Source organism: Branchiostoma lanceolatum, chromosome 3 (genome assembly GCF_035083965.1).
Source record: "Branchiostoma lanceolatum isolate klBraLanc5 chromosome 3, klBraLanc5.hap2, whole genome shotgun sequence".
NCBI classification, from domain to species: domain Eukaryota; kingdom Metazoa; phylum Chordata; class Leptocardii; order Amphioxiformes; family Branchiostomatidae; genus Branchiostoma; species Branchiostoma lanceolatum.
In genome coordinates this window covers 3,705,556-3,727,868 of record NC_089724.1, presented here as the reverse complement: position 1 = coordinate 3,727,868, position 22,313 = coordinate 3,705,556, and the positions used below count along the sequence as shown (strand labels likewise).

The window sequence follows — 22,313 nt, the reverse complement described above, 5'->3', positions numbered from 1 at the left end:
AATGAGGATGACTTGAAACGAAAAAAGCGTCTAGCGGTGGGTGTAATCCACCACGTCCAAGAAGACGTCGTACGCCTCTCTGTTGCAGTTTCCCTCTGGTGTGAAGACGTACTTATGGAAGGTGCCGTCCACGCAGATAGCTGAGAGAAAACAATAGAAACGTTAACTGAACTCAGCAACGTGTAACCACTTTTCAAGGAATCACCGACCTCATCGCAGTCGAACCGCAGACGGCTATGCGCATCTGTTCTGCGCAACGTTCTATAGATAGACCAACTAATCACACAGCCTCGTACATTCATACAATTACCAAGAAGCGAGAGGAAGTCGAAAATACTAGAGTATGCTGGATGTTTATATGGTAATACTCGTGAATATATATAGATTTGTTAACATGTGACATGTGCTTAGCCCAGTCGGGCAAACATCATCATCACAGTACAATAAAGGTCTTCATTCATTAACAAAGACGGCGTTCGCCGGGTCACAGCTGGACCCTGTTGCATGCACGGGTGTACCGTAAACAACCACCTATGGTGTAACAAAAAGGCCTCAGACCTACATAATGTTTATACTTTTTCACATCTACAGGACTTGTCCAGTACAACGATGTAGATATTTCTTGTATTGCAAAATGACAGCGGCCGCGGTGGCTTTCCAACATTAGCAATTTTTGGTCAATTTTATTTGTGCTCGTCTTCTTTACAACTTAACTGTTCACCTAGATCCAATCATTAGCTAATCACATAGCGCGATAGTCCTTTTCGTCACCTTTACCCTGATACCAAAATGTCTATGTTATATGAGGAGCAACGGGTTTGCCTCGAAAAAAACTGCGACCACACGCAAATGACGTTGGTGAAATTCCAGCCTGGACGCACACTATCCCGCGTTTTACTTACATTTTTGATACATTTCGCAAGACAAGGTGTCACAAGACACATTACTTGGTATTAGAAGCTGCATAGTTGTGGCTACCACATGCAATATGAGAAGTAACATGATAATAGTCAATTACACAGAGACAGAGGATTTTAGTACAAGGTATCGACCATGTAAAAATCGTCAAATTTGAAGTCAAATTGGTTTCGAACTCCAGCGTTCGAACGATGGAACCCAAACGGTACATGTACGTTCTGCGTTCGAGTTGTTGCGCTGTTGGGGTCCGGCGAGTGTTGCAATTTTTAGCCGGTGTTTGCATGTTTGGGAAAGTTGAAAAAAATATAACGAATGTGTCGTGTCTTCCGCACACCCGTTATCCAACATGGCACCCAGGACCGACCATCTCTCCCGGGTTCTGAAGATAGTATTCTTATTTCTCGCGCTTCAGTTTAAACTCTCTTCCTCCTTATACCAGTTCTCGCCTCAGGACGTAGAGATGATTCTCCAAGACGCCTGTATCGTTGCCGGCGTGTTGCCCGTTAATGAGACTGCGGTGTCGACCCTCGTGTCGCTGGAGAGGGCGTTTCGATACGAGGCGGTCGATGTGGAGGTGGGAGTGATTCACGGAGACTTCAGGTAGGTTTTTGTTACGATTAAAGGTAGGAAATCGAGCTACGGACTTGCCGAAGAGATTAACAACATTTCTGAAGGGAATGTACTAGTTTTGTGACCAATGCACACCATACAAGATAAGATGACGATTATTAATATAATATTTTCAACTGTATGAATAATGTGAATTAGCTACAGTTCCAGCTGTTACACTACCACCAAACCTTCCCAAGGAAAGTGACCCAATATGTGGATGATCTAACCTTGCATGACAAATACCTTTAATGCCCAACTTTTGACTGTGATGTAATTGCGACTTGGCAAGAATATCATCTGAGTACAAATTACTTCCTTGTATTGTATATATTTATTTTTGTTGGGGCTTAATTTAACCGCAAACATTTGAAGGTCAACTAATAAACTTAAACTGCTTGATTTTTTTCTCTCCTTGCTTAAGGGACGTATTGTAACCGGAACATAAAACAAAATTTACTGTTTTTGCTTATCTTTCTACACCATTAGTCGAATATACATTATTACCCTACACAGCAATACTCATCACGCATGGATGCGACCTTGTAGTCTCGTGCGAACGTTTTGAAAAAAAATATATACGCAATATTCCCACCGCCGCTTGACTTGTCGGCCATTTTGTCCAACATTCCGACGAACCACCGAACACGCGATCGAACGCGCGACGTTTTGAAGTTTGTACACTTGTGGTGATTTTCCTGTGACGCTTGAACCCCGACCGCAATGGTCAATTCGGATTTTTCTTAGCGTTCTACGCTGGCTTATTTGCATATAAGAAAAAAGGGGACCGCTAGTTAGTATGTAAATATACCAAATTTTGCGCGTTTTGCGTTTATCGTCGTTTATTGATGATGACAATAGGACAAAATGACGGGAATATGTTGGAAATAAGTTACTAATAAGTTACAAGTGTGAATCTGAATGTAGGTTCTTCAAATTGTGACTATTTGTAGTTGTTGCCCTCCAAATTCTACAATACGGCCCTTTAACACCCAGGTGGGAGACAGGCGAGAAATTGAAGTGGGTAGTGGATAGAGAACTTGAAGGTGAGCTCAAGGAAGTCGCGTTCTTCCCTCGGGCGGCCACGGAGAGGAGCTATCTGATACGGCCTCCCAAGGTCAAACCAAGGGCATATTTTTACACAGAGTCAAGGTCGCCTGAGGTCATGATGGAGTTCCTCTACCAGAACTGCAACGCTTACAGGTGGGAATATTATGATATATCTTACTGCATGCGATTCTATAATCATTATGGTTATGTAATTCAACAACATCAAACAATAATTCAAAGCCTATTATGAAAACAAGGAGATGGCAGAGTTTACCCCTATACCCATGCTGGTTATAACGTTAGAAGGTCAGAAATACGTACATACACACACATAGACATACAGACAGACATATACACCGACAAGTAAAAAAGCAATACATCATTCCGCCTGGGCAATTGACATACAAAACGTGTATGTTACACATTGATAAAAGACCTGTACATGATAGATGATCAGCACCAAGGGCAGGTACAGAATAGCAGAATCACATATTTTTATTTGAAGATAATAAGATAGTTGCTGAAACAATTGCTGTCTACCCCCTGTGATGATCTCTTCCTTCTCTTACTTCACAGAACTCTTGACGGAGACTTAACATTCCAAGGCCTCCATAGAGAAGAAATTCTGGGAAACATCTTCCATGTGTCTGATGTCAGCAGCTTTACCATGGGTGTGAAGTTTGGTCTGACCAACACAACAGAACAGTGCATGGTCAACAGCCACACAGCGCATACAGAGGCTGAGACCTGTGGTTTATATAAAGGTGTTCAAAGCCACGATGACTTCAGGACTGTAAGGGAATATCGACACTCAGAATCTGTAACACTTAATGTTGAAAATGGTGGCAGAGAGAGAACGGAATCACCCAGTTCATCAGGAAAACAGAAAGTTTCAGACAGAATGGTAGAATGTGAGAGAATACCCATGCCCACACGCGCAGAGTTCTTCCACAACTACGTCAAACATTCGCGGCCAGTCATAATCACGGGAGCAATGGACCAATGGAATGTCTTAAAAAAGTGGTCCAACGAATTCCTCAGGGAAAGACTAGGCAAGAAAGAAGTCCACATAAAGCTGACTTCTGGAGGGGAGTATGAGGGAGTGGAGGAGGCCTCCCTGTGGGAGGATTTTGGTACGTTCCAGATTCCCCTCCAACTCCGAGACCAGCTGCCGTTTCCGGACTTGGTTGTGGTGCGGCCGGCGACCATGAACCTGAAATTTGGGAAGTTCCTGGACATGATAGAAGAGACGGCAAGGTTGGAGGTGAAGAACATGTCAGCGTACCTGGAGTACTCGTCGATTCCACAGTACATGCCGACATTACAGGCAGACATTCCTGGTAATTAGTACAATCATTTGACCCATCAAGCTCACATCTTATGTTACTGTGGGTCTATCTTACTTGAACGGGGAAAGCAATACAAACACAGGATATTGTTAAAGAGAAATAGAAAATTTGGTTCACATTACATGTACTTCATTTTTCACTCATCTAGTATTTTACTGAGTCAGCATACTTTCCATTTCCTTGACACAATTTTCTCATCCAGCCATGTCAGCTTTAGCCCCAATGGTAGCCTGCTGCCAGCATAGGAAAACATTGGGGAGCAACCCAAAAGATAACATTGCTGAACGCCAGGCTATTTCCTGTAAAAGCAAACAGATGGTATATCAATTTCAGACCATACAGACTGACTTGAAGGTTTAAATGACTTCACTTTAGTGTACTTATTTAAAAGAAATAGGCTGTTTCTAAAGTTGAATTGATTACAACATTGTATCATCAATGTGGGTTGTATGTTAAAGCCCTTTTTTGTTACTTTCAGGTTTTCCATTTGTGAATGACTTGCTAAGTAGACGACACCTGAACATGTGGCTCAGCGACGGCAACACTCTCGGCAAGCTGCACTTTGACCCCTTTGACAACCTACTGTGCCAGGTAAGACATTATAACAGATACGGTACAGGTTTAGATTTCCAAACTTACTGTACAGATTATCAGATTGTCTCTTTTGGGGTGGGGTGTGATCGGCTTTCTTTTGATACAATGCGATGCGTGCAGCCTGTCCAATTGATTATGAACTGTTGTTGCATGTTTTCTTTTCTGTCTTCGGCCCATACTTAATGTTCTTTTGAACACATACAGGATGGTTTAGATTTCTTACTGCACAAACTCTGTTCCTACAATATCCCACCTATCTCTTTTGGTGCGTGATCTAGCTTTCTGCTTATGGCAGTCTAGCCATTTGATTTTGAGTTGTGGTTGCATACTTTTTGTTATCTTTGACCCTTTTTGTTCTTTTCCTCCCTTCTTGTAATTGACTCCCCCTTTATCTTATGGCACATTCCACCATTGGAGGTGAAGTGTTGCTGATTGGCTGTTGAAAATATGAATGAAACGTTAAGGACCAATCGGAATTCAACTCCACTCACATTGTTTGAGCATTATTTTTTTTACAATTATTAGCAGATCATCGGATCGTTAGAAGCCTGCTCTAAAATATTGATAGCAGATAAAATTTCTGAAACACTTGTCAATAGTCATTCATTTATACATTCGTTAATTGATGATATCGTCCTAAAAACACAATCGGAGATCTTTCTGACTTGTGTTACTTGGAAAATTGTAAACAAATCATGGAAAAGAAATCAGTGTCATTCGATCGGCCCATTCTTGACCAATGAGAAGCATAAAAAGGGTGACACTTCATCTTTGATGTTTATTTGTTTGTTGGTGGACTTGTTTTCCCCTCTCTGCACAGTAAACAGGCATCAGAGCCCCTGTTACACTCCTGATGGTGAACAACTCAACTGCACAGGTCTGTTCTAGTGAAACAGCATGCCCAATCACATGATTTCTGAATTTCATAGTATTCATTTTTAGTTTAATAACCTCTCCAAGAATCCATCATGAGTGCATATTTGACCTTAGAATTTACAGAAGGGAAAAATCTATTGTCCATCTTTACATTTAAGAACCATAATAGTGTGTAACCTCAACTACGTAAACCTGAGTTTACTTATTTTTCATCACCCAGATCATGCATGTTTACACCCCACACTGTTGTTTTCCCTTCCCCAGATAAGTGAGGGAAAAGTATCCCAAGTGATTCTCTTTGAGCACATAACACAGTTATATATATAGTTATTTCGTTGATGAAGGTTAGACATCCAGGTTTGATAAGATACACGAAAAATAGTTACTGTTCTCTTCTTCACAAGTTCCGATGAGAACTCCACTTCTTGTCTTCTCACAGATAGTACAATACAAGCAGGATAGTCGCGACACCGTTACGGCGGTCGGACATTTATTGGCTCCTCATCAGATCAGTCATGCCACTGACAGCAGTTGGTTACAGCGCGCATATAACAGGAGAAGAACAGAACTGATAACTCCGACAGTACAGTTATTGACATATCAGGGATTTCCTTACAGTCTATATGTAACTTCAATGTGATTACAACGGTAGGTAAGGGATGAACAAGTAGGTAAGCTCGTAGTACACATTATCTATGTCAGAAGTCTGTTCAAGTGTAGATCAGCCAATCTTCTTGAGGTCTAGTTTTGGAGACTTGTCATCTACGTAAAGCCCCTGTCACACTTGTGCGCACGAACAAGCCCGCACGAGCCGCGCATGAACATGTCGTTGGTCCAGGCCAAGCCAGCCGTCAAAAAGGCAATTTTGATGGCTCAATAACAAGGCTGCACAACGGTGGGTCAAAGTAGAAAACAACTTCTCTCTGCAACTCCACATAATCCAAACAATGCTACCGCGGGACCCACGCGCACCTAAACATACGCAAAACTTGAGGCCGACCGTCGCTGCGAGCGGGCTACCCAACCCTTAGTCAATAGTTAAACTCCACGGTGCCGGGAAGGGGGAGGTATGATTTATCCATACTCTGTCAAGCTTAAGAGTGTTTACTCACTCTGGTTAAACTGTGTATCACAAGTGAGAGAGGTATAGTTAAGAACGCAAGTGCTCTGATAAGGAGATCTACAATACAATAGGTACAGTGATTTTAAGCCCCTGTCACACTTGTGCGTATAGCCGTTGCGTGTGAGTTGCGCATTGACATTTTTGTCATACGCCGGCGTGCGCACAATACGCACCTAACGCGTATCTAAATCGTTTTGTGAAAGTTTTAGGTACGCAGTCATACGCACAATATGGCCCAGCAGGTATGATAGTTTGGGTTATTAACGAAATTACGCTAATACGCAAGTTATTCGTTATAAATAGCTTTCGATTATTTTGATGAATGTGTGAGGCACATCTAACATGTGAATAACGATATGTGGGTCATACATTCGTCAAAATAATCGAAAAATTCCACAACTGTTGTGCGTACAGCTGCGTATTGAATTTTGTCCATACGCAACTCACACGCAACGTGTATACGCTCAAGTGTGACAGGGCCCTTAACAAGGTAAAGCTACAGCCCAAGTACGGCCAACCACTTGCAATACAGAAGTACTAGTACAGAACCGAAGAATTACCTTAAACGTTAAGGCCCTGTCACACTTGTGCGTATAACATGAGCGTGTGAGTTGCGTGTTAACATTTTTGTCATACGCCGGCGTGCGCCCAGTACGCACCTAATTCGTTTCTCAATCGTTTTGTGATAGTTTTAGGCACGCAGGCACACGCAAGGCACGGCCCAGCACGCATGATAGTTTTGAAACTACCGAAAACTTTCGTGCGAATGCTGGGACGCAGCTCAGACGTTATAAGAACGCAGTTCACACGTCTGACATCGGTGGAGTAAGGTACGAGAGCGCTTTGTGTTTGCGTTCCAATCGCCGTAATACGCTTCTCTTGCGGCACGATCTCTGCGCAGCGACCACATCGCGCACTTGCAGCGCAGATACAACGCATGATGATCGACCGTATAGCGAATAAGAATATACGTCACGAATTAGTGTCGTTCGTCCTGCGATCGGGCAGCGCATTGCACGTACCAGTAGCGTCTGACAAACGCACAGATAGCTAACGGATATCGTTCACATAGCGTGCTCGACGAACATCCGGGGCATATTCAAGATTTGGTATAAATACGAGGGCACCTCTGACTCCAGGGTGGATAGACCTTCTGAACATGGCAGATCCAGGCCATAACCGGCGACACCCCATGCTTACTGTCATCCAACACCAGCATGACATCGTCAACCTACAACTCCATCTCCTTCGTCAAAGAAAGAGAAGAAGGAAAAGAGCACGCCAAAGGACCGTCTGGGTCCGGCCGTGGATAGAGAGAAGACAACAGTTTGGGATCTATCACCAATTAATGGTAGCCTGAGTACCAACCTCCGTAGTGACCGCTGGCTCAAAAGAATTCGCTTGCTAACCACGGTTAGCAAGCGAATTCTTTTGAGCCAGCGGTCACTACGGCCATGGCTAGCGTGGGTGGAAGAGCCACGTTTCGGCCGGCGCCCCATGTTGTTCTTGTGGTCGAGTCTGAACTTGTAATAAAAGGAAAAGCAGGCAGCAGATGCCATTTCAACACATCTCATATCTGGGGTACGCTCGTAATTCGATTAGCAGTCGTCGGAAGTGCGCCAGGCATGCGGCCGGCAGTCGTTGTGGGCATTCGGAATGCGCTCAGCACACGCACCTGATGCGCAGCTATTCGCTGCAAGGATAAGAGTATTGCGCACTTCATATGCAAATAACACGTGTCTCAAACGCATTGGATGCGTTGAAGTCGTTATTCACACGCTATATGTGCGCCGCGCATAACTGGAAAAAAATTGATATTTTGAGCGTACAACTGCGTGTTGTCAAAATTCAACACGGAACTCACGCGGAATGGCTTATACGCACAAGTGTGACAGGGGCTTTAGACTAAGTATATTCCTCACAAGGCAACTTCAGTATGTTATCTAAGAAGCAAATGACAGTCAGTCTGTTGACCGAGGGTGGGGGTTAACACGTCCAACCGCCAGGGATGGTGAACTACGAATGAAGGGGAAAAGGGGGGCATCTGGGATTGATAAGGGGAGGGGAGGATCACTAACACTGTGATCCGACAAGAACTGGTATAAGCAAGCGGATAAAATTTTTAAAAAGTGCCTTATCCTGAGTTGCTTGAGTATCTATTTTTGGTGTACAATTATATATATTTTGGACAGAGTAACATATGCATTGTTTATATTTACATGTGCATGTTAAAATCAACACCATCATATATCCCCAGATAAGTGGGAAGAAGGAGGTGATCCTGTTTGAGCCCCATGACAACACCAGGCTGTATGAGGCACACATCCCCGACGGCATCCTGGAGTTCAACAACAGGACTGGGAAGTTCCGCAGAAAAACCCTGCTGGGCAGAATCTGCGCGGTCATGTCTCCTGTGGACATCCTCAAGCCAAACTTTAAGGTATTACTAAGAAGATGCATGTACAACTCACTGTGAATATATCGACTAGGTCTACAACAATACTAGTGTGGTTAAACATCTGAAAAAAAACTTTAATCATAACAGTATAGAATTTCAAAAGTTTATTAAGGGTTGCAGAACTAGAATCACCAAAACTTAGACAGGCGTTGGTGAGGTAAAATTATAGATAATTAAAGGAAAGCCAATAGATAATTAAAGGAAAGCCAATAAATAACTATATATCTGATTTTTATTTTGGCTCAGACACCCTAGAGTACTTTTACACTGTACTATTTGTTCCCAACACAGAAGTTCCCTACGTTTACTGAAGCCGTGCCTGTGAACTGTACTATAGAGGAGGGAGAGGTGCTGTACATGCCGGCACACTGCTGGCACCTCTGTATAACACTGTACTATTTGTTCCTTACACAGAGGTTCTCTAAGTTTACTGAAGCCGTGCCTGTGAACTGTACTATAGAGGAGGAAGAGGTGCTGTACATGCCATCACACTGGTGGCACCTCTGTACAACACTGTACTATTTGTTCCCAACACAGAAGTTCCCTAAGTTTACTGAAGCCGTGCCTGTGAACTGTACTATAGAGGAGGGAGAGGTGCTGTACATGCCGGCACACTGGTGGCACCTCTGTATAACACTGTACTATTTGTTCCTTACACAGAGGTTCCCCAAGTTTGCTGAAGCCGTGCCTGTGAACTGTACTATAGAGGAGGAAGAGGTGCTGTACATGCCGGCACACTGGTGGCACCTCTGTATAACACTGTACTATTTGTTCCTTACACAGAGGTTCCCCAAGTTTGCTGAAGCCGTGCCTGTGAACTGTACTATAGAAGAGGGAGAGGTGCTGTACATGCCGGCTCACTGGTGGCACGAGGTCCAGTCTTACCCCAGCTCCACTCAGCACAGGAATCTCGCCATCAACTTTTGGTGAGTGGACATCTTGCCACGTGTAGCTTACTGTTTTATCTGTTTCCTATCCTCTGTTTCTATTGCTTTAGACATAACACTTAACCCAGGCAGGTCGTAAAGACTCCGTCAATCACACAGTGGAATTGTACCTTCCCACATATATAACTATATTCCTCTTCCATGTTTCCCTGTTGTGCAGGTATGAGCCGTTCCTGACCAAGGAGTTCCCCTGTCAGACCTGCAGCTTGGACGTGAACCCATACTACAGGCACCTGCTGGGATGACCTTCAATCTTTAACCTATTATCCAACACTACAAGCACCTGCTGGGCTGACCTTGAGCCTTTAACTCCACACTACAACCGCTTGCTGGCATGACCTTTAACCCCACACTATAGGCACCTGCTGGACTGACCTTCATCATTTAACCTAAGACTCCACACTAATGACAACATGCTGGGCTGACCTTCAACCCTTGGCCTATAATCCATCACTATAGGTGCCTTCTAGGATGACCTTCAACCTTTACCCCATGACCCCACATTACAGGCACCTGCTAGGATGACTGTAACATTTAAGATCCCATGGCACCAAACCACCTAGACCTCAATACTTAAGTTTGACAATCCCTTGAAAACTTGAGATTATACTACTAGTATTTTTATCTCGATGTTTAGGTAAGAATGTTAAATTTCATCTGTTCATTGCCATATTGTTATATGATTGGCAATGTTGCAACTTTAGTTAGCTGGTGGATGTATATCCCAGACAGAGATGTAGATATTTGTTGTAAAAGAGAGTAGATCTAAGATGAAGTTTATGTTGGTGTAAGGTGATGTACACTATAGGGTTTACTTCATGGAAGTTGTCTTGTAACCTGTAGATTTAATCTATGTTGAACATATTCATATTGTAAATTCTATCAGATTCTATGCTAGGCACAGCTGTGCAGTAATACAATTCCTGTTGCAAGAAAGACCATGATGCTTTTTCAGTTTATGCAGTTCTGGTTCATGTATTTGCTTCGCGATTATAAACAGTAAGACAGGTCAGTTGCAAGGTATTTTATTTCTATGTATTGCGGTACATATTCAAGGTGAATGGACCAAAGTCCTAAAGGGATCAATATCTATACATATTTCTATGTTGTGCAAGTTCAAGAGAAAAAAGACATTGATTCAGTTACACATTTACTTGGCTTGTTTTACATTTACTTGATTTAACCTTTAGCACACTGAAGTAGCCGTTTGGCAGCCAATTCTCTATTGGTAACAGAGTTAGGCAGAAGGGGGAGGGTTAAAAGGATTGCAGCAAAATGTCATCTCACATTGCAATTGTTTGACTCTGTTACAAAACTGACATACAAATTAGATAAGAAAGAGACAAAACTTTACAAAATGGCAAATAAATAATAAGCATTCAATCTTTACACTTAGCAAGCGCTCTTACAGTCATCTTCGTGTATATAAAAGCTTCGGTTTTATGTACATGTCTGTGTAGATTCCAATCTGGCAGAAATGCAGGTATAGAACCCAATCAGTCTTTAGATTTTAAGACCTTGCTTAAAAAAACAGATCTTTTCAACTTTTTTTCAATGTTGATCACTTTAGATCAACGAAATGATTTGAAACTCGGGATGTACAAATGGGAGACCGCTTTGACACATTCCTGGCATGCTGATCTCTATCAAAAGAGATCTTGAGACTCTGACTGGCATCTCTACTGGCAGAGTCATACATTCTGTCAGATTGAAATCTCTACCCTGGCATACGTGTGTATATAGCTAAATTAGTGTCCCGCAACCCCGATGTTCGCCATCTGGATAATATTCCGTGGATCCTAGGGCCCGAATTCGATCCTAGGGGTCGACTCCAGCGCGGACATGTTGTAAGGAATTGCATTCGTCATATCGGATGGTGACGTAAATCCAGCGGCCCAGTGTATGAGGGAGAGCCGTGGCGAAGCCGCATTGTACTACCACTAGCTACTTGAAAAAGCATCATGCTTCACCTCAAATGATGATGACTTGAAACGAAAATAAAAGTGTCTAGAAGTGGGTGTAATCTCCCACGTCCAAGAAGACGTCGTAAGCCTCTCTGTTGCAGTTTCCCTCTGGTGTGAAGACGTACTCATGGAAGGTGCCGTCCACGCAGATGGCTGGGAGAAAACAATAGAAACGTTAACTGAACTCAGCAACGTGTAACCACTTTTCAAGGAATCACCGACCTCATCGCAGTCGAACCGCACACGGCTATGCGCATCTGTTTTGCGCAACGTTCTATAGATAGACCAACTAATCACACAGCCTCGTACATTCATACAATTACCAAGAAGCGAGAGGAAGTCGAAAATACTAGAGTATGCTGGATGTTTATATGGTAATACTCGTGAATATGTATAGATTTGTTAACATGTGACATGTGCTTAGCCCAGTCGGGCAAACATGTACAATAAAGGTCTTCATTCATTAATAAAGACGGCGTTCGCCGGGTCACAGCTGGACCCTGTTGCATGCACGGGTGTACCGTAAACAACTACCTATGGTGTAACAAAAAGGCCTCAGACCTACATAATGTTTATACTTTTTTCACATCTACAGGACTTGTCCAGTACAACGATGTAGATATTTCTTGTATTGCAAAATGACAGCGGCCGCGGTGGCTTTCCAACATTAGCAATTTTTGGTCAATTTATTTGTGCTCGTCTTCTTTACAAATTAACTGTTCACCTAGATCCAATCATTAGCTAATCACAAAGCGCGATAGTCCTTTTCGTCACCTTTACCCTGATACCAAAATGTCTATGTTATATGAGGAGCAACGGGTTTGCCCCTAAAAAAACTGCGACCACACGCAAATAACGTTGGTGAAATACCAGCCTGGACGCACACTATCCCGCGTTTTACTTACATTTTTGATACATTTCGCAAGACAAGGTGTCACAAGACACATTACTTGGTATTAGAAGCTGCATTGTTGTGGCTACCACATGCAATATGAGAAGTGACACGATGATAGTCAATTACACAGAGACAGAGGATTTTAGTACAAGTTATCGACCTTGTAAAAATTGTGAAATTTGAAGTCAAATTGGTTTCGAACTCCAGCGTTCGAACGATGGAACCCAAACGGTACGTTCTGCGTTCGATTTGTTGCGCTGTTGGGGTCCGGCGAGTGTTGCAACTTTTAGCCGGAGTTTGCATGTTTGGGAAAGTTTTAAAAAACTAACGAATGTGTCGTGTCTCCCGCACACCCGTTATCCAACATGTCGCCTAGAACCGACCATCTTTCCCGGGTTCTGAAGATATTATTCTTATTTCTCGCGCTCCAGTTTCAAGTCTCTTCCTCCTTATACCAGTTCTCGCCTCAGGACGTAGAGATGATTCTCCAAGACGCCTGTATCGTTGCCGGCGTGTTGCCCGTTAATGAGACTGTGGTGTCGACCCTCGTGTCGCTGGAGAGGGCGTTTCGATACGAGGAGGGCGTGATGGTGGGAGTGATTCACGGAGACTTCAGGTAGGTTTTTGTTACGATTTGATAAAGGTAGGAAGTCGAGCTAAGGACTTATTGAAGAGATTAACACCATTTCTGAAGGGAATGTACTAGTTTTGTGATCAATACACACCATACAAGATGTGATGACGATTATCAATATAACAAGTTACACTACCACCAAACCTTCCCAAGGAAAGTGACCCAATATGTGGATGATCTAATCTTGCATTACAAATACCATTAGTGCTCAACTTTTGACTGTGATGTAATTGGGACTTGACAAGCATATCATCTGAGTCCTTGTATTGTAAATATATCTATTTTTGTTGGGGCTTAATTTCACTGCAAACATTTGAAGGTTAACTATCGAACTTAAACTGCTTGATTTTTTTGTCCTTGCTAAACACCCAGGTGGGAGACAGGAGAGAAATTGAAGTGGGCAGTTGATAGAGAACTTGAAGGTGAGCCCAAGGAAGTCGCGTTCTTCCCTCGAGCGCCCACGGAGAGGAACTATCTGATACGGCCTCCCAAGGCCAAACCAAGGGCATATTTTTACACAGAGTCAAGGTCGCCTGATGTCATGGTGGAGTTCCTCAACCAGAACTGCAACACTTACAGGTGTGAATATTGTTATATATTTCACTGTATACGATTCTATAATCATTATGGTTATGTAATTCAACACCATCAAATAATAATTCAAAACCTATCATGAAAACAAGGAGATGGCAGACTATAATCCTTTACCCATGCTGCTTAGTAGGTCAGAAATACGTACATACACACACACACAGACAGACAGACAGACACGCAGACAAGTCAACAACAATACTTCATTCCGCCTAGGTATCTGACATACATAACTTGTATGTTACACATTGATAAAAGACCATGTAGCTACATGATCAGCACCAAGGACAGGTACAGGATAGCAGAATCAGATCTATGTGTTTGAGGACAATAAGATAGTTGCTGAAACAATTGCTGTCTACTCCCTGTGGTGTAAATCTATGGATTTTTTTCTTGATAAATGTTAATGTTTGAACTTTTTTCTTTCTTCTCTTACTTGACAGAACTCTTGAAGGAGACTTAACATTCCAAGGCCTCCATAGAGAAGAAATCCTGGGGAACATCTTCCATGTTTCTGATGTCAGCAGTTTTACCATGGGTGTGAAGTTTGGTCTGACCAACACAACAGAACAGTACATGGTCAACAGCCACACAGCGCCTACAGAGGCTGAGACCTGTGGTTTATATGAAGTCCACGATGAGTTCAGGACTGTAGGGGAATATCGACACTCAGACTCTGTCACACTTAATGTTGAAAATGGTGGCAGAGAGAGAATGGAATCACCAAGCTCATCAGGAAAACAGAAAGTTTCGGATAGAATAGTAGAATGTGAGAGAATACCCATGCCCACACGCGCAGAGTTCTTCCACAACTACATCAAACATTCGCGGCCAGTCATAATCAAGGGAGCAATGGACCAGTGGAATGTCCTCAAAAAGTGGTCCAGCGAATTCCTCAGGGAAAGATTAGGCAAGAAAGAAGTCCGCATAAAGCTGACTTCTGGAGGGGAGTATGAGGGAGTGGAGGACGCCTCCCTGTGGGAGGATTTTGGTACGTTCCAGATTCCCCTCCAACTCCGAGACAAGCTGCCGTTTCCGGACTTGGTTGTGGTGCGGCCGGCGACCATGAACCTGGAATTGGGGAAGTTCCTGGACATGATAGAGGAGACGTCAAGGATGGAGGTGAAGAACATCTCGGCGTACCTGGAGTACTCATCGATTCCACAGTACATGCCGTCATTACAGGCAGACATTCCTGGTGAACACAAGGCTTGTTACTGTTTCTGGCTATACATATCATGGTCAGGTCAAGTCACTTAAGGATATTGTAAAAAAAGAAAATCTAGTTCACATTTTGTGCAATTCTCACTCACTTGCTGTTAGTTTCTTGACGTCATTTTCTCATTCTGTATTATTTTTACGTATGAAATGTTAGCTTTAGCCCCATCCTTATGGTAGACCTCTCCCAATACAGGCACGTACCCATTCATTGGGGAGCGACTAAAGCTAACGGCAGGCAAGCTTGATGAAAAGCTGACAGCATACCAATTTGAGACCATCGGGAGACTTGATGTTTCGGATGGCAATCTTCATAGATCTCATATCTAATGCACTAATGTTTAGAAGAAATTGGGATGTTACAACTGTATTATCAAGGTGGGCCTTTTTGTATCTTCAGGTTTTCCGTTCGTGACTGACCTGCTGACCTGGCACGATCTGAACATGTGGCTCAGCGACGGCAACACGCTCGGCAAGCTGCACTTTGACCCCTGGGAAAACCTACTGTGCCAGGTAAGACATTGAATTTACACTTACAGCACATAATATGATGTACCGTTCTTCCTGTACAGTGTGAGATTGACTCACAAATGATACTAACCTACCTCTTTCTTTCGGTGTGTGACCTAGCTTCCTGTATTACATACAACTTTTGATTGTGAATTGTGCCGGTTGCATGTTTTTTTCTATCTCTAACCCATATTTAATGTTCTTTTGAACACTTACAATACAGGTTTAGATCTCGAAACTGAGTTCTTCGTTACTGTACAGATTAATGCACTGCTCCTACAGGCAACGGATACATCATCTCTTTTGTTTGTTTGTTTGAACCTTTGTTTATTCATGATAAGCTCAAATCGGCACGCAGGCCGCTTTTCATTGAGGTCATGAGGGAAGAGGTAAGGGTCAGATACAATATAACAGAGATACACAGTCATTTGGAGAGTGATTAGCTTTGAAAATTCGTTAGTATGCAATGCATGCAGCCTGACCATTGCAGTTTGCATGTTTTCTTTCCTATCTTTGGCCCATACTTAATGTTCTTTTGAACACATACAGGTTTAGATTTCTTACAGAAGTTCTTACTGTACAAACTTTGTTCCTACAGCATCCTACCTGTCTCTTTTGGTGTGTGATGTAGCTTTTTGTTTATGGCAGTCTTGCCTTTTGATTTGATTTGTGGTTGCATTTTTTAAAATCTTTGACTTCTGATTGGCTGTTGGAAATATGAATAAAAATCTAAGACCAATCAGAATTCAGATTCACTCTTTATGCAATTATTGGCAGATCATCCAATGGTCATAAGCCTGTTCAAAAACGAATACATGAATGAAATTAAATGAAACATTGATGGCCTATAAAATTTATGAATGACTTGTCAATATTCATTAAATTAGAGATAAAATTCGTTAATTGATAATATTGTTCTAAAAACACAATTGGAAATCTTTCTGACTTGAGCTACTTGGAAAAGTGTTATTACTGTAAACGAATCATTAGTATGGTAAAGGGAAACAGTGTGATATGATCGGCCCATTCTTGACCAATGACAAGCATGGAAATGGTGACTCTTCATCTTTGATCTTTATTTGTTGGTCGGTGGACTTGTTTTCCCCTCTAGATCTCTGCACAGTAAACAGGCATCAGGGCCCCTGTTACACTCCTGATGGTGAACAACTCTACAGCAGAAGTGTGCCTGAAACAGCATGCCCAATCACATGATTTCTTAATTTTCTCAAATAGTATTTGTTTTTAGTTTTATATCATCTCCAAGCATCCACCATGACAAGAGTGCAGGTTTTACCTTAGAATATACAGAAGGAAAAGATGTCCATGTTCACATTTAATTACCTTCGCCGAGAAGGTTATGCAGAGGGTAGCGTTTGTATGTGTGTGGGTGTGTAAAATAGCAGAATAACTGGAGAAGGCCTGGATGGATTGTCTTGATATTTGGTAGGTGGGTAGGTCTTGATGAGACAAGGAAATGATTAGATTATGGGTCCCCTAGCGGCTTGTTTACTACTGCAATACATGTAATAAACATAACAGCTAGTGTGAAACCTCTGAGCAACATGCATGAACCTGTCATTTTTTTATATTGACATTTGTATTCGATGCGACACATGCTTTAAAATGAGGCGGTCGCCATGGGCAGGGATTGGGCTCTGTGTGGTCCCATTTCATGCCGGTCGCGGCCGCGTTGGTATGTATTTCTTAACCCATGCATGTTTACACCTAACATTATTCTATTTTCTCTCCAGATAAGTGGGAAGAAAGAGGTGATCCTGTTTGAGCCCCACGACAGCACCAGGCTGTACGAGGCACCGATCCTTGACGCCATCCTGTGGTTCAACAACAGGACTGGGAAGTTCCGCAGGAAAACCCTGCTGGAGGTAGGCACCTTTGCCATGTCTCCTGTGGACATCCTTAAGCCTAACTTTAAGGTAAGAACTAAGAAGGTTCAACTTACATGGATTATTTCAAAGTTCTCTACAATGTGGTGAAATGCAAAATGTGCTTTGTCAATTATCATGACTGTATAGATTTTTGTGTTTAATCAGAGGGCTCCAGTTACTTTGTTTATTGTTTATTGTTTCTTCGCATATGTACAATATAAAAAAACAAAGAGAAATAGAGTAAAGAATACATGCAGGAGAGGCCAGAAGCCTATACGGCTTTTCGGGGGCCTCCCCTAAACTACTCAAATGGGATTTTTACAAAATTATATATCATCGAAACTAAGAAAAACTAACGAAAGAAGAAATTGGAATTTTAACATAAATCCTAATGAAACAAATGAAAAGAGGAGGAACTACAAAGTAAATTATGAGTTGTAAACATAATAAGTATTATAATGAATAACAATTTATAAAGAAATAGGTCAAAATTATACAAAAATAACAATCATATGAATTATTTTGTCATCAGATACCAAAGGAAAAGTGGAAAACAAGGAAAACAAACAAATCAGGAGAAAGTAATACTTGGATGTTCTATGACATCTATCTTTAAAGGTTTTTTGAAACTAGGTAAAGACGAGCAGGACTGTAGAATTTGGCTGAGATTGTTCCATACGGTGGGGCCTCTAAACATTATTGTATGTTGTTTTTGAGTAGTTTTTGTCTTAATTGATCTTAAAAGATTATGTTGTCTCGTATAGTGGTGATGGATATCTGAGTTGAAATTTAAAAGACCTTTGTATTGTTCAGGTAGGGAAGAGCTATTATGGACAATTTTATGGACAAATAAGGCAATTTGAAATTTATTGATGTCAAATACAGTCATAACATTTAAATCACGAAACAGAGCTGCTGTGTGTGCTGTGAATGACGCATTGGCTGCTATTCGTACAAAGCGCTTTTGAAGGAGGTAAACAGGATTGATGGATGTTGTGTACGTACTACCCCAAATTATGTTGCAATAAGTTAGATAAGGGTAAATCAAACTGTAATAAAGAACCATAAATATGTTTCGTGACAGCAAAGATTTGACTTTTCTAATGATGCCTATGTTTTTGGAAATTTTTTTGCAAACAAAATCAATTTGGTTCTTCCATGAAAGTTTCTCGTCTATAATAACGCCTAAAAAACGGGTGTGACTTACTTGATTGATAGCATTGTCATTAATATAGATCCTAGCCTTTTCTTTATCGTATTTCTTGTTCCTTCCTACAAAGATAATAAAATTAGTTTTTTTTACGTTAAGGGACAATTTATTTGCCTTGAACCATTGATTTATCTTATACAATTCATTATTCATAGATGTTACTAACGTGTCAAAGTTTTTGTGGGACATAAATAAGTTTGTATCATCTGCAAATAACAGAGCAAATAATTTATTTGATACTGATGCCAAGTCGTTAACATAAATTAAAAACAAGAGGGGACCAAGAATGGATCCTTGTGGTACGCCACATGTTAAGACATTTTGGGAGGAAATATTATTTCTATTAGAGACGAACTGTTTTCTGTTAGTTAAGTAGTCTTTTAGCCAACGAAGGGCAGAGTCGGTAAATCCATAGGTGAATAGTTTGTTGAGAAGTATGTTGTGATCTACTGTATCGAATGCTTTGGAAAGGTCAAGAAATATTCCTATCGTGTATTCGTTATTTTCTAAGGATGTGGTGATTTTGTCAACAAGTTGCAAGAGTGCCATATATGTCGAGTATTTTTTTCGAAATCCATATTGATGCGCATATAATATATTATTGATTTCAAGGTGATTCACAATCCGTTTATAAACTACTTTTTCCAAGATTTTTGAGAAGGCCGGTAAGATTGATATTGGACGATAATTGGTGAAAACACACGGATCTCCGGCTTTGTACAATGGTATAACTTTGGCTATTTTAAGGTCTGCTGGCACTACTCCGTTTCTCAGAGAAGTCTTAAAAACATGTGTTATTGGCTCTAGAATTTCGGGAACAATCTGTTTTAACAGCAAGGCACTTATTTCGTCTTGGCCAGGAGCTGCGTTTTTTAAATTCATAATTATATCATGGATTTCCGTTGCGGTGGGTTCTTCAAAAGAGCTTATAGGTGGGTACGAATTTAAAAGGTATGACTCAGGAGAAATATCTGTTTCATCAATTTCTTTTGCAAGAGAGGGGCCAATGTTTACAAAAAAATCATTAAATTTGTCTACTATGGCTTTTGGATCAGATACCTCCAATAGACCGATCCTGTCGAACACCATATCGAACGAATAGAAGACCGATAGAACCCCCTGTTCTATTTAGCCCACCTCCGTCAAAAACAGCGTTGGCGGGGCAGAAATGGCGCGTGTAAAGCAGGGTACGTATATCTGGGACAGGTTTTCCACTGTATTGGTTGAATGCATGCTCAGAACAAAAACGAATTTAAAAAGAAAATAGATCGGGCACTCAAGGGGAGGAAGCTTGAACCACATGCTGACTTACTACAAAGTCCGCTAGCGCAGAGTTTCGTCTCTTCAGTTACTGGTGTGTGAAACTGGTTAACTTGAAAGTGAACAGGGAAGTAAAAGGATGCATTTTAATTCTTAGTTACTGAATACAATGCAGCTGTTATGCATGCAGTCAATACAGTGGGAACCCTGTCACAGATATATGAACCCTGTTTTACACGTGCATCGCCTGCTTCTCAGAAACTGGGCGCTGATGCCCACCGACAAGGGAAAGCTATGCGGCGCATACCGCTTTAACATTGACCGAAAACATTACGCTCTCACCGCAACTGCACCTACCTCCTCCTTAAACAACTCTACCCGGTGGATACAGCCTTCAACAAAGAAGACATAGCATTCTTATTTGGCCCGCTCTGAAAGGGTTTCAGTGCCACAAAAGCTAAACCCAAGTCAGTGGCATTATTTTCAACCTTGCCGCGGCGGCCATGTTTGGTCCGTCAAACCCTGTTTTTGACGGAGGTGTTCGAAATCGAACAGGGGGCGTGGCTTTGGGATCGGTCTATTCCCCATCAATAAATTTATTCGGAAGAATATTAGTTGCCTTTTTCCTGTTCATAATTTCATTGATTAGTTTCCAGGTTTTTCGTATGTTAGTGGATGCAGCTGTAAATTGGTCTTGGTAATATTTCCTTTTGCAATTACGAATCAGCCTGTTGAATTTGTTTCTGTACGATTTGTAACTATGCAGTTTTGTTGGTGTAGGATTTTTTAAATATTTCTTGTAGAGTCTATTTTTCATTTTAGAGGACTTGCGGAGACCTGTAGTAAACCAAGGCTTGTCGATGCCTAGATTTTGCTTTGCTGTAGAGTTTGATAGGGGGAAACATGTGTCAAAGTGTGAATTAAAAATTTGCATGAAGTCACAATAAGCAGAATTTGCATTTGTGTTGTTTTGTACACAATCCCAAGTTTCCTCGGATAAAACATGTTTAAAACTATCAATATTTTTTCTATTGAATTTCCTGCACTTGCGTTTTTCATATTCAATTTTCTTGTCTCTATTACATACATATTCTATAATGTGGAATATTGGAAGATGATCAGATATATCTGTAACAAGGAGACCTGATGTGCATGGGCTCGTTAAAGAATTCGTCAATATGTTATCTATCAATGTCGCTGAGGTTTTTGTTATTCTTGACGGTTTAGTGATAGTTGGAAAATAACTACACGAATACTTCTAGAGCCGATGGTTTCATATCTTTGAGCTTTGGTCTTTAAAACTTTATTCTGTTTGTACCTAATAAACAAAGGTTCCCTAAGTTTGCCTGTGAACTGTACTATAGAGGGAGAGGTGATGTACATACCAGCACACTCATGTGGCACCTGTGTATAACACTGTACTATTTGTTCCTTACACAGAGGTTCCCTAAGTTTGCTGAAGCCGTGCCTATGAACTGTACTATAGAGGAGGGAGAGGTGCTGTACATGCCGGCACACTGGTGGCACGAGGTCCAGTCTTACCCCAGCTCCACCCAGCACAGGAATCTCGCCATCAACTTTTGGTAAGTGGATTTCCTACTACTGTAAATCTTGAAACCTTTGCTGTAGTTTTGTGACCTCATACCACGAAATCGCCAGTTTTTTTTTCCATTCTACTGTACTGCCAAATTGTTTTAACACTAAACACTGTGCAGACCAGCTTTTTCCTCCTACTGTGAAATGAAACCACCCCGAAAGTAGATGCATCTACAGTATGTGAAGCATAATGTTCTATCTCATGCAGGTACGAGCCATTCCTAACCAAAGAGTTCCCCTGTCAGAACTGCAGCTTGGACGTGAACCCACACTACAGGCACCTGCTGGGCTGACCTTTAACCTTTGGCCTATGATCCAACACTACAGGCACCTGCTGGACTGACCTTCAACTTTTGACCCCAAACTGCAAGCACCTGCTGGATTGACCCTCAGCCTTTAACCTATGACACATGCTATAGTTTATATACAGATTATATTTTGGTGTTTAGTCAAGAATATTAGATTTTATCTGTTGATTGCCATATTGTTATATGATTGGCGATGTTGTGACTTAAGTAGTTGAATATGTATGTACAGGACTGATAGAGATGTAGATAATTGTTGGAAAATCTAAAGGCTGCTTTACAGAGTATATTTCGGGTAAATCATATTTTAGTTCAGGTGA

General features: G+C 41.6%; 2 protein-coding genes across 2 annotated transcripts; both read left to right on the top strand.

Annotated features, from left to right (window-relative positions):
* The first annotated feature begins 1,145 nt into the window (after positions 1-1,145).
* LOC136429754 (uncharacterized) lies at positions 1,146-11,077 on the top strand. Its single transcript, XM_066419710.1, has 7 exons — positions 1,146-1,518; positions 2,524-2,730; positions 3,154-3,917; positions 4,405-4,517; positions 8,777-8,959; positions 9,761-9,903; positions 10,085-11,077. The coding sequence occupies exons 1-7, from the start codon at positions 1,265-1,267 to the stop codon at positions 10,167-10,169; spliced, it is 1,749 nt and encodes a 582-aa protein (XP_066275807.1). The 5' UTR covers positions 1,146-1,264; the 3' UTR covers positions 10,170-11,077.
* Positions 11,078-13,047: 1,970 nt separating this feature from the next.
* LOC136429193 (uncharacterized) lies at positions 13,048-22,104 on the top strand. The gene is made up of 7 exons (XM_066419070.1): positions 13,048-13,399; positions 13,790-13,996; positions 14,452-15,206; positions 15,627-15,739; positions 17,488-17,670; positions 21,533-21,675; positions 21,897-22,104. Exons 1-7 carry the CDS (start codon positions 13,149-13,151, stop codon positions 21,979-21,981), a joined length of 1,737 nt encoding a protein of 578 aa, XP_066275167.1. The 5' UTR covers positions 13,048-13,148; the 3' UTR covers positions 21,982-22,104.
* The last annotated feature ends 209 nt before the right edge of the window (positions 22,105-22,313 follow it).

What these genes read in the sequence shown, in the direction of transcription:
- LOC136429754 (XM_066419710.1), top strand. Translation starts at nt 1,265, where the DNA reads ATGGCACCCAGGACCGACCATCTCTCCCGGGTTCTGAAGATAGTATTC. An exon ending in ATTACAGGCAGACATTCCTG is followed by an intron (nt 3,918 to 4,404) that starts GTAATTAGTACA and finishes TGTTACTTTCAG; the next exon opens with GTTTTCCATTTGTGAATGAC. An exon ending in AATCTCGCCATCAACTTTTG is followed by an intron (nt 9,904 to 10,084) that starts GTGAGTGGACAT and finishes CCTGTTGTGCAG; the next exon opens with GTATGAGCCGTTCCTGACCA.
- LOC136429193 (XM_066419070.1), top strand. Translation starts at nt 13,149, where the DNA reads ATGTCGCCTAGAACCGACCATCTTTCCCGGGTTCTGAAGATATTATTC. An exon ending in CAGAACTGCAACACTTACAG is followed by an intron (nt 13,997 to 14,451) that starts GTGTGAATATTG and finishes CTTACTTGACAG; the next exon opens with AACTCTTGAAGGAGACTTAA. An exon ending in AATCTCGCCATCAACTTTTG is followed by an intron (nt 21,676 to 21,896) that starts GTAAGTGGATTT and finishes TATCTCATGCAG; the next exon opens with GTACGAGCCATTCCTAACCA.